General features: G+C 33.1%; 1 protein-coding gene across 3 annotated transcripts in view; it reads right to left on the bottom strand.

Moving 5' to 3' along the window:
• Positions 1–503: 503 nt before the first annotated feature.
• The window catches only part of LOC108372091 (putative nuclease HARBI1), a 24,240-nt gene continuing 7,641 nt past the window's right edge, over positions 504–17,102 (bottom strand). For 2 of the 3 annotated variants that reach the window (XM_017627745.1, XM_017627758.1), the window contains one exon: positions 504–887. In XM_017627745.1, coding sequence (XP_017483234.1) covers positions 739–887 — 149 coding nt within the window. In that variant the 3' untranslated portion in view covers positions 504–738. Of the gene's footprint in view, positions 888–12,255; positions 14,713–17,102 lie in introns of those variants that run through there. The other variant, XM_017627751.1, reaches the window with a different exon arrangement.

Genomic DNA, 17,102 nt, shown 5'->3' with positions numbered 1-17,102 from the left:
TTCATTAAAAAGTTCCGACCATCTAAAGAGGCGTTTGTGAGCCAAATCTATTTAAAATATTTTAAAACTATCAACAGCGCTACGATTTTGTTCTCAGAGATCGTGCCAACAAAGTATTGGGATTTTCTTTCACAAGTAAAACCAGCCTTTCGAGCTTGTGTTTAGTATTCACGATGTTAGAACTGCATGAAATTAATAAAAATTGTTTAAAATTAGTGTCTAGCCGCCAAAATGTAAGAAAACATATACAAAATCATACATTTTTCACAATTTTCTAACACTTNAAAATTCTGTTCGACAGAAAATTCGATACTCAACGAAAATTTCGACACGCTTGCATAGCTCATAATACGAATTTCACTTTCGATCTTCGATCTTCGATAGCCAGCGAAGATCGAAAATCGAATGCAGCTCATAATAAGGGCCTTAAAGACGCTAATTTATTCAAAATTTATACACCCCGGCTTGCCATGTAGCGGTAGCTTTAGGAAAGGTGAAAAACATATATTTATTACTTGCGTCGGGTATTTAATGTTCGGCTCCGCCCGAATTGAATTTACAATTAAAATTTTTCGTACAGTGTAGTCGGTACCTCAAAAACGGAGTTTCCGTAAGCGTCAATAGCTTCTTCCTGAGATGTTGCTCATATTATTTTTCCTGCATTCATCTAAGGCTGTTGCCACTAAAATTATTGCGTACCACTCAGAATTGTATTCTACGTTCCTCAAATGCCACTAGTTATACCCACACGACCCGTTCTTGTGAAGAAACAAACATTTGTTTCGACGTCCTTTGTCCGCGAACAACTTTTCTTTGGCTTTGCTCCTCCCGGTGTACAGCAATCGCCGCAATCCTTTTTTGAGCAAATGTCAAATTACATACACTGCCTGAAAAAAAGTATTGTGGAAAAGATATTTCACAATGTATGGAAATTTTTTAATTTTTTTTTTAATTTAAACTACTAGAACAATACACATAAAACTTTATTTTCTAAACTCAGGAAAATTCAATAAAGTTGCTTAAAAATTCGCAACCTTCTAATAAAATTTTTAGTACAACTTTGCAAATGCATGTCATTTAGTTTGGTCTACACTTCGATTAATTTTATTCGTTGCTGTTTGTCTTAGATTACAGCTCTTCCCGTACTCCCAGTATTACTGTTTCCACACGAATCGAAAATCATACAATTTTCCTATAATTTTCTATAAACAAATTTTAATTTTCGATTCGTACGAAAACAAGAATACGCCTCATTAATTTTTAGATATACTTTTAAAGAAGTATTTTAATTTTTGCTTTGGTTATATTAATGGGTAAATTACCAAAGGGAATAAGTCAGCATTTTTCGATATGAAAAATTTGATGCAGTTCAACAGAGCTCCTTTAAGCGAACCAAACTACATAAAAATTTTCACATCGAAAAAATACTTATTTATTACCTTTGTTAATTAACCGATTCATATGCAATACTACTTTTTAATTACAATTTTTAAATTGAATGTTAAAGACCAGTATGCAGCTCTCAAGAAAAGCAAAAAATCCATATAAAATGACGCACAAGAAATGGCTAAGAAATTTTCTTGTGTAAAATTTTCTTGAGGCAGTACGCAGTTCTTAAGAAATTTTCGACGCTTTTTACTACGGTTTTCTAAACCCATGCTTGCAACAGAAATATATTCCATTCCATTATTTCTTGAGGAAGAGCGAGGAAACAGACTGGTGAATTATCAGTTGTTAAAATTCCTTGGAAACACACGAAATAATGGCAATTTTTTTCTTGACCGTTTTCTTGAGAGCTGCATATCAGCCTTAATATAGTAATTTACTATTCGAAGATTAGAGCTAACTACCTCATGTAGGTTTAAAACATTCTGTTATTATATTTGCAAGCTTTGAAAAATAAAAAGAGAAAAATTAAACGTTAAAACCGAATAGTGAAAGGAAGACACAAAAATAAAAAAGAATAAATATGAAAAATAAAATACAAATAATATAATATAAATAAATTTAAAAATGTAAAGTTTTCAATTTCTCACGGATAAACCACAAACGACTGCATTTTTTTACCGTTATGAATGATAACAAGTTACTTTAAAGACTTAACTTTTTCTTTTGAGTTAAGACATTATTTTAGTTGAGATTTATACATAAGTACATACTTACATACAGATAATATACAGGCTCACATTTTTAAATATTAATAAGTATATGTAGATGTATGCATGTATGGTCGGGTAACACTGGATAAGGTACATATATTTGTATATTATATGTGTACATACCCTGCAGGAATTCAGACTCACCCTAGGTTAGCCCTCAGATAGTCCGTATTGTTACCAGCACTAGTCCCTCATAATTCCCCTTCCACTGGTTTTAACTGCTATTTTTTGCATTGGCGTGACATTGGAAAATGACCAGTCCACTCAACACTGACCGTAAGATAGTCCTGGACTAGTCCAGTTTTGCAGATTTTTTTCGTTGGAGTACGATTGCGTTCTGCATTTCACAGATGCCTTTTCATATTTCGGAAACACAAAAAAAAATTATTTTATCATTTTTTAACCATGTTGCCTCAGACGGCATTTGAACCCGGACCCTCCTGAAAGCTAACAAATAGTGGCAAGCATCTCTGCGCACTGACCTACAACCCCGCATGCAAATGTTCGCTTTGAATCAACGCCAGAGCAAGCGATTGGGACATTTACAGGGTGTGGTGTTATTTAAATTTCTTTTATTGAATTGCAAGACAAGACCACTCTGTTACTGCCAAACTGTACTTTTCGTTTATCTCTAGACCAATTCCTTGGGAACTGGTCGAAAGCTGACCAGTCAAATTTTAACCAGTGAAGTACTGGTATTTTACGGAAAATTGACCGCCTTATTACTGCAGGGTATGTGACATACATATGTACATGTACATGGACATAACACATTTTCGTAATTTTTTGAACATATGGCACATAAATCCAGTTATAATGAAAATCACACTTTACTCCCAGTCGTTGTAATTGGGTTTCAATCTTCCCGTAAAATTTTTAATTTCAAGATTTTTTTTGCAATACCTACAGCCGCACTCAGATCGTTTAATGAATGTTCCTCAATGAGGATAATTTTCAATTTCGCTTACGCTGCGCCAACAGTAGCAATGGCCAAGTGCAGAGCGCTGGCGTGTTATTCGAGAGATCCGAGGTTCGAATTCTCGCGCAGCGGAATTATTTTGGCTTTTTCTTTTAATTTTTTTATTTTATTGTTTTAACCCTGCTTTGATAACCTATGTCTACGAGACGTATGCTTTTTAAACTTTTCGCTCTCTCTTTCGCGAAATGAAGATGGAAATCGGTGGTATTTCCATTTTAAGTGAAAAATATTTTTAAATAAAATGCATTTAAATAATAAATAAATATTTAGAGTCTCCATATCTTTGAAAATATTTTTCATAAAATGTTTATTACCATAAAATCAAGGCAAGCAAATTATGATACGTCTCACATATGTATGTATGTATGGTTATCTTCCCAGCAACTTTAAGTATGGTTACCAAAGCAGAGTTAAAAAGAAAAATATATATTTTTTTTTTAAATTTCATTCTTTTCTTTTTTTAATTTAACTTCTCTTAATTTTTAATTTTTATTGTTAAAAAATATATTTTTCAAATTTAACTTAATTTTTAGAAAACTTATTGCTAAAAGAAACTGAATAGCGCTAACACCTCCTCGTTAGCAAATCTTTCAATAAGTCTTTCGAAAGATAGTTGCCAGAATTGACAGTTGTCTTAGGAAAGACTTATAGACAGTAAAATATAAAACTTAAAAGAAAATTTAATTAAGAAAGATATTAAAAAAATTAAATGAAACTAAAAATTTATATTTTTCTTTTTAACACCAAGAAATCTAAATATTAAAATAGAATTAAATTAAAAAAGAAACAAAAATTTAATTAAAAATTAGTATATATTTTTTTAACAATAAAATCTGAAAATTAAGAAAAAACCAATTAGAAGGAATATTAAAATAAGTTTCAAAAAATGAAATTTAATTTAAATATATATATTTTTCTTTTAAAAACAATAAACTGTACCAATTAAAGGAAAATTAAATTTAAAAAAATTAATAAAAAGGTAAAAATAAAATTGCGCTCGGATCTCTCGAATGGCAAGTCAGTGTCTTTGGGACTACGCGCGCAAAATTATATACTTATTTTTATAGTTGATTTCAAACGGAAAGAAAAATTGAGTGATGCCACATAAAAAAAAGGCCACAACTAGGATTATGCTTACATTTTTCGTTAACTTTCTGATAGTGGCTCCGATGGCCTAAAGTGGGAGTGTGTTAACTTGTTGCAGATCAATTAATACGTGGTCTTTGCACTTTTTAGCCAGATGGTCAGATGTGTCATTACCAGGTACTCTCGGGTAACCTGGCACCCAGATTAAAACAAATATTGAAGTACGTTTGGTTTTCCAACATCATTTTATAGAGACTTGTATTGCCCAACTAGTCTGGAAGTAGTAGAGCAGAGGGCTGGCTAATGTCTGGAGTGCAGTTTGGCAGTAAATACAGACACGTAAACTTTTATCAGCTGATACTATTGCATTACGAGTACTAAACATTTAATTTTAATCGCAGAAAAGACATCTATGAACAGAACATCTGCTGGTACCCCGTTAAACGCGAAGATTTGAAAAACACTGAGCTCTCGGGAGTATATTTAATACATATTTTGACATTTCTAAGATGTATGGCTTTCCAGACCTTTGTGATTTCCAATTTTGTTTCTAGGTTAGTGTGGTGGACTGCGAAGTTTTTGAGGGAATTCCTATTTTTCTGCAAACTTTTATATCAGACGTAAACAATTTTTAAAATATAGTGTTTTTTTTTTATTTTCTTAGTCCTTGGTGGTGGTAAAAACTAAATTTGCATTTATTTGATTTTGGGTTTTTTTTTTTTGGTTTGTTTCTGTTATATAACAGTGTTGCTGTTGCCTTGCCCTCAGTCTTTTGTGTGATTTTGATTGTTATTATTATTTTGTCCTTTCAGGTGAATCGACTTATTTATAATTTATAAATAAACCTAAATACGCTAATGATTTCCGTTGAAGTACAACGTTTTTTTTTTTTAAGTTGTAATAATTTTAACTTGTAAACTTACCAACTGTATAATAAGTGATCTAAATTTATAAGCCTCGATGTTGTATAACAATTGATTATTTTAAAATGTAAAAGCTATTTATAAGTTGTACATAATCACATACGTTTTCATTTATTATATTTAAGAGGTGAGATTTGAAATTGTGTTGAATTTTTTGTGGTCTGAAAGAATGACTTCCGCATGCGAGCACAAAGTACTCGTAGCGAAAAGATTTTGCTCAGAGAATGTGGAGAAAAACGCCTGACGATAAAAAATAAGTTTTTCTTTTTGGTTTTAATTACAAATATGCCTACTTTGTTACTTATTAGAAATTAACTTAATTATTTAAGCCTTAGTTTTTCTCCTGGAAATATACATATGTAAATACATACATACATAAAACTGAATTGCTTTGAAGCTTTATTTGATTTTCAATAGACGGGTATAAATAACATTTTCACTAATTTTCTTGCAAAAATGTTTGTTTCAAATTTTGCGACTGCATTCTCCATACTAAAAAAAAATGTATTTAGTGGCAAAGCATTGTCTGGAACCCAATACACGATACCAGCTTGCTGGGGAAATTAAGTGATTGTTTCAACAAGACAATATTCATCTCTGCACAGAACGGGTGCGAATAGATCGTTAATAATGTTATCATATATCAAGACCCAAATTACAATATTGGATATAAAGTATATAGGGCACAAAACAACTGTCATTTTATCCGATGTGATTCGAAACGAGTAATCATTTGATCACAAACGCCGCGAATAGAGGCCGAGTTTTTATTTTATTCTTACGCTAGTATAGAGAATCATTCCCATAAACGAATAATACGCAGTCCAAAGTATGATCTTTCTAGTTATGAACCGAATTATGTAGTTGGGTTAGATTATGCTGGCTGGCCAGTAGGGGACGGGACTCACATATGTAAACTGAAAGAGCGCCCGTCGAGTTGCCAGATACATTTGTCGATTGCTCATTGTAGGCGCTGTAGCTGAACTCCACCAAATAGTGCTAGTATTTGTTTGCTGAAAGCTGTGCCCAATAATAATCCTGCAGGGAAAGCTACTAGTTGTGAACTAGAATTCTACCGGTTTGCATTTCAGCCGAACTAGTTCGCGTTTTCAAATTTGTTATTTATTTATAAATTGAATAAATTATTTTTACTTACATTTATTTAACTTTAAAAATCTTAACCACCTCCAAGCGGCCTCGAACCTGCGATTTCAGAACCAGAACCAGTAGGATTCACGTGACGCCACAGCCGACATTTGTAAGAAAAGCAATTAATTGCGTTTTATTTTTGGCTTTGGCAATTCAAAGGCCGCTGATCGCCTTAATTCTTCGACATGTTTGACTGGTAGGCACATACTAGTTAATGAACTAGTATTTTTTCTAACTGGTTTGGATTTTTTCTTCAGGGAAGTTCTTCTAGTAGTCTTGAGTCCGTTTTTCCTATTAATAACTGGTAAGAAATATAATAATAATAATAGATTGGCGCTTACACAATATGTTAATGTTCGGCCGTCTTCTTCTCCAATTTTGTCGAGAGCGCCTTGATGTTGCCACAAAGGGGAGGGACCTACATTTTTACGCCGACTCCTAGCGGCGATAGTATTTTTGTGAGCAGCAGTTTTTTATGGCAGAAACACAATGACAACTTTATTTTCGTCCGCCGCTAGTGAGGCATCCAGAAGGAACACCCCCTTTGATTAGCCCGTAAATCTTTTCGTTACCATTAACACCGTTGTACCCCCGAAGGCTTTACTATAGGTGGTAGTATATGAGAGTGAAGAGCCCGATTGTCTGCCTGACTGGCAATGTAAAAATGTATCCACTCGCGCTTTATTATTAACAAAAGCTTGAAAAGACTACAGGGGTCTGGTAGCTTAAAGGACTTTCAAATTCTCGCTAAGAGCAGTAAAGTGCAGCTTCTACTCCTTCGTCCATTTTGGAACCCTCAGTTCAAATGTGCGTCGCATCGTCCCGCATCTCCGTATCCTTACGTCGACCATGGACCATTATTGTATATAGCTTCAAGAGAACTTTCGGAATTCCCTCCGTTGACCATTCTTCGTGAATTGAAGCTGGCAATAACACATATGTAATTGCGTATGTCTGTCAAATTCACAGTCTTTATTTAACTATTTAAAAATACGTACTTTGAAAACGAAATAAACTAAACTTAGATTATTCTATCTGTGTGTCAGATGAAATAGAAACATATCTATTTCGTATGTACGTGCATCTGCTTTGTACAGAAACAAATCTAATGTGCCTTTCCACGATATGTACGCATTTTTAACGTACACTTGCCGGAGGAAAATATTGGCACAGCAAATTTTTCACAATATATGAGACAATTTTTATTCTAATATTTTTCCGCCAATTTTGTATAAAAATATGGTTCATTCGACAACAAAAAACAAAAAAAAATATAATTCCTAAACTTGGTGCAAAACTTGCGAAAATTCAGCAAATTTTCATCAAAATTTTCAACTTTTTAATCAGATTTTTTAGAATTTTTTTGAAAATGTTTGACATATTTGACATTTTCGAGATCAAATAATTTGAAAAATTTCAAATGAGCTGCTCTACTGGCACTACCTGTTCAATGTGCCTTGGTCCTAAGTGATACTGATATCCTTTGTATATTCTACAGTAAGGCTCTAAAGTCAGGTCTATGCACTATGGCTTATTTGAAAATATCAAAAACAAAACAACTTGTGGAAGGACCTACACCTTAAGGCCGCTTTCGTCCGATAGATGCTTTCTCATGGCGCAAATACATATACCACCTTTGCCCGCCAAAGGGCGGCCGCTATTAGAAAAAAAATTTTTGTTGAGATATTGGTCGGATTTGGGTATGGCCGAGAGGTATGTTCTAGTGAAGTTAAAAAAATCATTTCTTGAAGTGTGCTGTGCGCCATTCTTAATGATGTTGCTGCCATTTATGCTTTAAGTAATCGTTACGACATTTTTTTTCAAGTTCCAAAAACGGCATGAAAAAAAGCAAACTAGTTTGTTGTACCGTTATTTCATCGTATATGTACGTGTGCACGCTGCTCTCAATTAAGAATAAAAATACATTCTGAATTCCCATTGAAATGTATAATTTAATTTTGATTATTCTTGCGAAATAGACAACAGTGTGGCGTTTATAAATGCAATTGAAATCGATTTGTGATAAAAAAAATTATCAATCTACAATAAAAACTCACACTAACATATGTTTAAGCGCCAATCTATTATTATTATTAAACCCAAATTTTATTTTCATCAATTAGAGTTGGAGTGCGATAAATGTTTAATTTGGTATCAATTTAATCGAAAATACATACTTATAAAGCACGCACGTAATATAGCCCGTCCGACCATATTATGATTGTCGTCATCAACGTCGTTGTCATATTTTCGCCAATGTAGCACAGTGGTCGGAGAAGCCATGTTTTACGCGAATAATTAGAAGGGCTGTTACGATTATAATAAAACTGCGGGATCGTAGTATTGTTGTAATTTTAAATCCGCTTATGCTATAAAATTTATGGTTTGACAGTTGAGCTGTGAAATCAATTGCCAGTTTCTCTAAAATACCATTGATTGCGTTTTTTGACATGCTGATTACGAATTTCATGTCAAATTGAAACATTGACAGTTTTCTGCTGTCAAATGGACTGTGTATTTTTCTAAAAATAAGACAGTGATTTTAGAAATGCCTCTGATTAGGTTTTTAGACATTCTGATCACGAATTTTATGCCAAATTAAAACTTTGAGAGTTGACAGCTGTCAAATAAACTGTGAATTTTTCTAAAAATAAGCAAATATGCTAATCACGAATTTGTGTCAAATTAAAACTTTAAAGAGTTTACGACTGTCGAAGGGGCTGTCAATTAGAAATAACGAAAATTTCCCAAGAGTTAAACGTATGTACTATATTTTAAGGCTCACAGATCTCGAGTTCTGTATCACATTCCAACTTTTTCGATTGACAGCTGTCAAATTAACTGTCATTTTCAATTGAGTAACACAATATATTTGTTTAGCAGAATTTTATTCATTATTATATTTATTAATTAGGGCTTGTTGGGGCCGTATGCTATGTGTTCAGTCCAGACAATTTGATCTAGGCCGCAACAGTTTTTTAAAGATTTTTTTATTTTATACAAAATTTGTAATTTTCAAAAACTTCAGTTTTCTCATTTTTAAATAAAGTTACTCAGGTTTGAGTTTTTGGAAATTTCAAAAACTAGTTTGAAATTTGTAATGAGCGAACTTAAAAAAGGAAATCTGTAATTTTTTAAATTCTCGGACGCCATATTAAATTCTTTATTGGATTTTTGAAAATTGGCTTCAGTTTTTAAGACACCTCTTATAAATGATATGATGCTAAATAAAGAATACATTATATTAATATTTAATATTTTAATACGGTTTATGTTATTTGGAACAACTTCTAAGTGGTGCTCGCCACTCTTTTTGGCGCGAGTATGCGCGGGTCTCCTTTCGTAGATTCTTAGCCCTGGAAGTGCTTCGCTCTTTTGACCCTGTCTGCGGGCTTGTTAGTCGAAACGACTAACACCAACTTTGATTTGAAATAACAAACATAAAAGAGTTAAAAACGAAAATACATTTTATGAATTTTAGTTCTTTATAGTTTTTCAAACACATAAACAAAATATTAAATACATATTATTTTCTCTGTTACATATAATAAACAAAATGGTAAATGACTTCAGAGAGAGGTACGAAGCGAAACAAGATTTTTGTTAGTCGAATCGACTAACGAAGCACGTCCAGGGTTAAAGGTACCTTTGCGTTAGTTTTTGGTAAAGGAATTAAGATCCTACTCGGCTCTACTTATTAGTTATACCTTTTTGAAGAAAATATTTCTTGAGAAATAAGCCGTGTTATTAGGGTGTTGATAATTTAGCAACCAAGTTTTATTATGTAATATTTCATATGAAATCATTATTTTCCATGTTTAAGAAATGACACCAAACCAGCAATTACTGTTATAATTGAAAGTTTCCTTGAAAAATTGTAAAGAAATCTATCATCTCATAACTGTTAGAACGTGCCACAATCGAACTCGTTGAATTAAACGGATTCAACGGCTTGGTCAGCAGATACTATTGAAAATCCTAATCAGTTTTGAGTTCGTTGAATAAGAATAGTTATCACAGTTTTAAAATATGCCTTTTTCGCGTAAAACATGGTTTTTCCGACTACTGTGCGTCGACATAAACTTCACTTAAACTCTAAATCGGTCTGTGGTCACCATATTGCGGCGACACTACAATTTATCGATAAATTTGATTGAAATTGTGTGTTAATTTCCATTGTATTTTTGGTTTTTGAGCAAACATGCTTTCTTTATTATATACCAGAGAGCTGCATGGATACACTCAAATTACATTTTAAGTCACTCGCTTTCTTTTCACATCTGCACACACTCGCACTCATTTATTTCCAAACATAACGTGCGATAGCATTGAAAAAACATTGTCGGTTGAGTGAGTAATTCACACTATCAAGTGCTCGATTCAAATAACAAGTGCTTGATTTGAAAAACAAGTGCATGGCATAACTGTTGTAATGAAAGTATCAAAGAAAAAACATGTGTAAAGACAATTTTTGTTAATTTTATTGGTTTCCTAACTGCATATTATAATGCAAAAATATCAACTGGTTAAGGGCATCGTCATTTGACAAAAGGTGGCATCTTTTGTCAGAAATAACATTTCCAGCAGAAGAAAAAACTCTTTCTGACGATGCGCTAGTTGAAGGAGTGGCTATTACTCGACGACTAAGTTTATGCAGCAGCGGCATTTTGCATCTGTGTACCTCCCACCAATTAATTATATCGAAGTCCGTATGAAAATATACCTCAATATTTTCATATCGCCGCAGCTCTGCAGTAGCTTTATCAGTTCTGCTCACAAAGGTAGGTTGTTTAAGAAGACCTGAAAACAGCTCAAAGTTGTCTGAAGGTAACAAAGGTGTATCCGTAATTTGTGGTTCCGTTGACCTGTCAGAATTCTCAGTTAACGTTCTCATAATTTGTAAACATTTCTCTTTTGTGTACCTTTGCTCAGATTCGGTAAAGTTCTTGAGCTCTTTTGCTGGCGGGTATAAAAAAAGCACAGTTTTGTGCAAATCTGTTAGTTTTCAACAGCAACTGTTTTTAAATAATAAATCAACTTATTTTTCCGATGTCTTCTGAGGTAACATTGCATTTCTTTTGTAGACTAGTTATATAAATGTACATCAGGTGGATAATTAAATAATTTAGTAAACCTAATATATTTAAAAAAATACTTCATCAATATAAATTTTTTTCAAAATTCTCTACTAATTGTTTGAAGTCAATGGGTGTCATTCGATTGCTCGACTTGCTTTTCATTACAGCATTTTTCACTCGCTTGACTTGATTTCGGAAGAGTATATCAATGCCATATTTGAAATCAAATGAGTACACTGCAGCTAAACATTGATTTCAAAACTAACTATGAATCTCACTGTTTGTACGGTGTTTCTCACTAACCTTATAGAGTTCACAGCAATGAGTTCATACTGTTTAGATCNTGCTGTTGTCTGTTATATACATAGTTATCGAAATCGACACCAGTGACACGATCTTCCGCGCGGTCAATATTCGTTCCGACGAAAACTATAAGAGTGATTATTATATTTTTTTTTCAAATGCTGTTGCGTCCTGGGTCGTTTCGGTTATGTAGACCCGACTGGGGTGAGTAGGTGTCGAGACGTCGCAGCTCGCAGTTTTTTTAGAAAATGTGAAAATTCCCATCACTGGTTTAAAGACAAGAAATCCATAAGCAAATCAGCACTTGATTCTGTCGCAATAGTGTAGGATACAATAGTACAATCGGCCTCATTGAGAGTGTCGTGTAGAGGCAAGTCGTTTTTCGAGAGTCAATTCGTATCGAATATTGCATGGCATTGCCTGTATTGAAACGGAAAAACTTGGTAGCATTGGCTAGTTTCGTCGTCTACTTATATGTTGTAAGGCTAAAGGCTCTGTTATGCATACTTAGCGTTGCATGAGAGTTGTCACATAAGGAATCTGTTAAATGAGCTTCGCGTGTAAGCTGTTACCCAACGCACAGCATTACATACGTAGAAGTCTGTTGGTTTTTGATTTCTACGTAAAAATGGTAAAGCAGTGCAAGTATGCTTAAATGGGCTATAAGGCGGCAACTCTACATCAAGCTTTTCAGTTGTACTCATAACACCGAACTGATTACTAAGAAGGCGACCTGTGCAGCCGTGATAATAGCGCTTTGTTAAATCTAAGGACTGTTTGCTTAATGTCCGGTTATCACTACCTCCCAGTTAAACATCATTATGGCGTTTTCGATATCATGCATATAACATATGATCGATAAAGTACAGCCGGTCCTTGGTGTAAGGTATGCATCCATGTTCCAAACCGCGTCTTCAGATCATCTGAGAATACTTGGGTGTTGAGCACTTTTAGAAAGTGCAAAAAATAACAAAATTCGTTAAAATGTTGAGGTACAATGACCACTAGACCCTACAAAAAAGATAATGTTCCCCGTACCCCTTGAGCCGTAAAATATTTTTGCCGAATGTTGCTCGGGATCTACAGTCGCATCTTAAAGTATGATATATCAATGTTCTTGTCTCGTGGAGACAATTTCGGAAAAAGGAGTTTGATGTGGAAAGATCATAGCTCTCGGTATGGGTAAACTGCGTTAACTGAGCAGAAAATCTGTAATTGCTTTTTGTGTGTACTAATAACATTTCTGGATTAGTTCAGGGTTATTTCAGGATCGTTTCGGGATTGGCTCAGTGCTGTATTACGTTAATTTGGGAACTACTTAGTTCGGGATAATTTCGAGACTTTAAGGAAAATTTTCGGGCTAGTTATGGACCTATTCTAGGCCTAGTTCGGTATCATTTTGGGTCAACTTAAGGACCATGTGGAAACTAGCTAGTTCACAACTATTTCGGGGCTAGCTCAGAACCATGTTGGGATCATTTCAGGAACATTTATTTGAAACTGGATTTGCAAAATTACTTTAGGGGTATACAGCATTTGTATTTATTTATTTTTTTTTGCTTGTAAGATGGGACGGCCTATTGGCCACAAAAAAAATTTTTAACGCAATTTAGTACATCGTTTTTAGTTATATACCTAACAATCAGGTTAAAATTTAAAATAAAGAAGTAAAAAAAAGGGCGAATATAAAATTTAAAAGTAAATCTTGCATTTGTCTCTACTTAAGACAAACATCTAATAAGGAAGATAATTCTAATGAGTAAAATTAAATATTAAAACTTGATATTTGTGATACAAAAAAAGGAACAAAATATAAGAATCATGGGTAGAAGTTAAAATAGGAACTGCGAGAAAAGGAATCAGTAGGTAAATTAATTACTTACATACATACATATGTATGTACAAACACATACATAAATATGTATATGATCAGTATTTTTATAAGTATCCCCTAAAAGATTTGTACGCTTTATGTTACACGGCATGAACGAATAAAAACAAATTTAAAAAAAATTGGAAATTGTGAGAATCTGCATTTATCATTTGGCAATTGTAGTTAGAAACGATTAAAAGTAAAATGTATGGTGTCTGATCATAACGAATGGATAATACGTTTATGATACAGAAATTTTACAGCCTTGACACCTTTTAAATTAGAAGCGATAAATGTGCAAAAAATTCGTTTTTTTTATTTTCAATTAAAACTAAAGTTTTATGAACTATATAAACATACATAGAAACATAAACAACAAATTAAGTAGAGCGCTCCACCCGCAATGCGAACAATATGGTCGCGGAATCAATAAACGAAATTGAAGAAAAAAATAAATTTAAAAAAAACAGCAAAATATAAACACAATTCCCATACTGTTATGCATAATGTATGTACGTAGAGAAACCTCCTTAATTTTATGACCAGATACATATACTTGCATTATTATAGGGTTAAAATGTCTTTATATGTGTGTAATTAAAATGCTTGAAAATTGGATTCCTTATAAATAAATAGCTCCGTAAAAAATACATAAGTCCTACATTGTAGCATAAACAACCCATAAAACCATGCGACATATACATACATACTTACTTAAGAAATAAGCAAACCAATAAATATCACCGCTAGACAAATTGGATCCTTTCACGGCGACTTTATTTGCTACGTCAAACATGCCCAAAATAGAGTGCATACAAAAAGCATAAAAGATGCATAGCTAAACGAAACATACATAAAATAAATATGTAAAAATCCGCCTATGTGAATGCAATTAGTCACAAAGTAAAATGTGTATTAAAGAATATTGGCCCAGAGTTGTTTTGATAGTCGAACGTCGTGCCGCAAGTGAGGTTAGAAACGTCTCCGTACATTAGCTTAGTTATGGATTGAGTGAATTCCAAGCAAAGCAGCATTTGTATAAACTTACACGTGTATTATTTTCATCGAACAGCGTGAAAATATACAAGCACATACATACATACATACTATGGCGCGAAGAGAGGAAATATAAAATCTATGTATTGACGATAAAGATGTTTACCTATAAAGTACAAATTATAAATATATAATTGAAGAAGTAACAAACAAACAAACCAGAACATAATACAGACATACATAAACGTACATAAAGTATGGAATTATAAAAAAAAAATTTATTTAATGAAGGGCATAAACCAACAAAGATGAATAAAAATAAAAAATTAAAAGCGAAAAAGATTTGTAGGAAAACACACACAAATGAAAACTAATAATTGAGTTTAGATATAGTCGAACCTATTATGACAATTAAAATAAAAGAAAAATAAAATAAAGGGGATATAAAATATCCATTAAAAATCAAATTCGCTGTATTGATCCTTTTTTCTTTTGTCAAGAATATTTTAGAAACGGAAGTGGTAAACTCCCGCCCGCATAAGGTAAGTTGACTTCTGACTACATGGTGCAGTTATTGTGACAATTGTTCGTTGGAGTATGGCTGAATGTATAATTCCGTCCAAACCCGTGGAAGCATGGGCGTAAACAGGTACACAGGTACATAGTCTCATTGTAAGTTTCTTTCTATAAATTCATAATCAATTTCCAATTCGAAAAATTTATGCAATAAATTAAAACGTTGGGTGTCTTTACATTCCGGTAGTTTTGTTAAACTGCTGGTTGTTCCTCGATAATTTAATAAACTGTGAACGTCCTTTTCAACTTCCTTTTGTTAGTCTGATAAACAGTCATTTACTTAAAAAAAGGTAAAATAATTATTATCTTTTAATATTTTCTCCTTGTTTGTACTTGAATTTAGGTTAAGGTATGCTTAGCGATCACAGAGGTTTTGTAGAAAACACAAAAATGAAATCATCACTAAACAATTTATCGATTTGCAGAAGACACTCGCAGACTATTGTTTAAATAAACAAGTAATCGATTTTGGTGTAAACTTGAAGTCGCATTTTAAAATTTGTATGCAACTAAGGTAACTAACAAATTTGTATTTTAACTCTTCAATAAGTCAATAATAAACTTTATGCAATATAAATTCCTTTGTAGGGCTCGGTAAAACTCAATTGTTACACAAGTAATTTTTAAGCAAAAAACACAACCGACTTCAATTCTCATATAAAAATTTAGAAGTAACGTTAATTTCTTCATGATCCAATGATCGGATCCAAACCAAATTAGTATGGGACCTCGCCTGAGGTACCAGAAAAAGAATTATCGAAATCGGTTAATATAATCTCTTTTTCTGCCAGCGTTGGGAACGATCTTCATGAGATGACTAATGCCGTGTATCTCCTCGACCTTGCGACACAGGATCTGCAGGGGTCTCGGGGGACTGTCCAATCATTTGATTAAAGCTAATGTGATTTCGTTTTTCACAATGGCATCTCTAATAATAGAACAACAGACGTGCGTTAGCCCACATTTCCTCCTCGTTGTGGACTCAGTTTAACGACTTCATGTTACCACATCCGACAAGCCATACCAAGTATTGCTATTATTGGTACACTGGATCTCGGAAATTCGTGATCCAATAATCTTTTCTTTCGGTTGATTAACCCTTTTAAGCGGTTACAGGAAGAAGATTTAAGAAGTTAAAGTCTCACGCTGACGATGCTGGATTTAGGCTTTTGATGTTTCCTCAGGTACTCAGGTAAAAAAACGTTGTTAATAAAATATTAATTTAATTTAATTATTAAAATATTGAATTTTTTTAAATACATATAGATACATACTTTATATTTAGGTAGCTCCTTTATCTTAAGACGTAGTATTTCAACAAACTTAATGACAGAATTTATGGGTAATAGACTATGAGAGAGGCTAACAAACGTTTAAATGCTGTAGGACCACCGGTAAAAGATACTTAGATGTGGGAGGAAAGTAAGTATAAATCTAAAAATTTTCTTCGATTTTCCCAAGGAGTAAATAATGTGTGACTTGTTATGTCTTTGTAGACGGGGCACCGAAATTGCGCATCTGGAAACTGTGCATTTAGACATTATTTCGGTTTCAACCGAAACTGTGCATGTATGCTTTATTTCGGTTTTCAACCGCGTAAATATATAAATATGCAGATATATTCAATGTGTAAAAACTTAAGTGTGTACTAACGAAACTTCTACAAAACAAAACTGGACTACACACTAATTAATTAAAATGGTGTAGTAATTTAATTTTTTAAATTTAAATAAAGCATGAATTCCCCAGGGAATAACCGAGTAGACAAAAAATATATAACGGTAGAAATGGCACATACATACATATATGAAAGAATGCCCACAGGCGACGCACTATAGGCAAAACACGAGTTTTTTTTCAAAATCGTGGATCTTAGCTTAGAAAATAAATAATGGAATGCAGCATTTCACCCTTTAATGCAGAGTCTATTATATATGAAACGCTTTTTAACCCTTTCAAGGCAGAGGAAAAAGGTTCTCA

Source organism: Rhagoletis zephyria, unplaced genomic scaffold (genome assembly GCF_001687245.7).
Source record: "Rhagoletis zephyria isolate East Lansing unplaced genomic scaffold, Rhagoletis_zephyria_1.1 Rzeph_scaffold_00072, whole genome shotgun sequence".
NCBI classification, from domain to species: domain Eukaryota; kingdom Metazoa; phylum Arthropoda; class Insecta; order Diptera; family Tephritidae; genus Rhagoletis; species Rhagoletis zephyria.
This window is presented reverse-complemented; position numbering and strand designations above follow the sequence as displayed.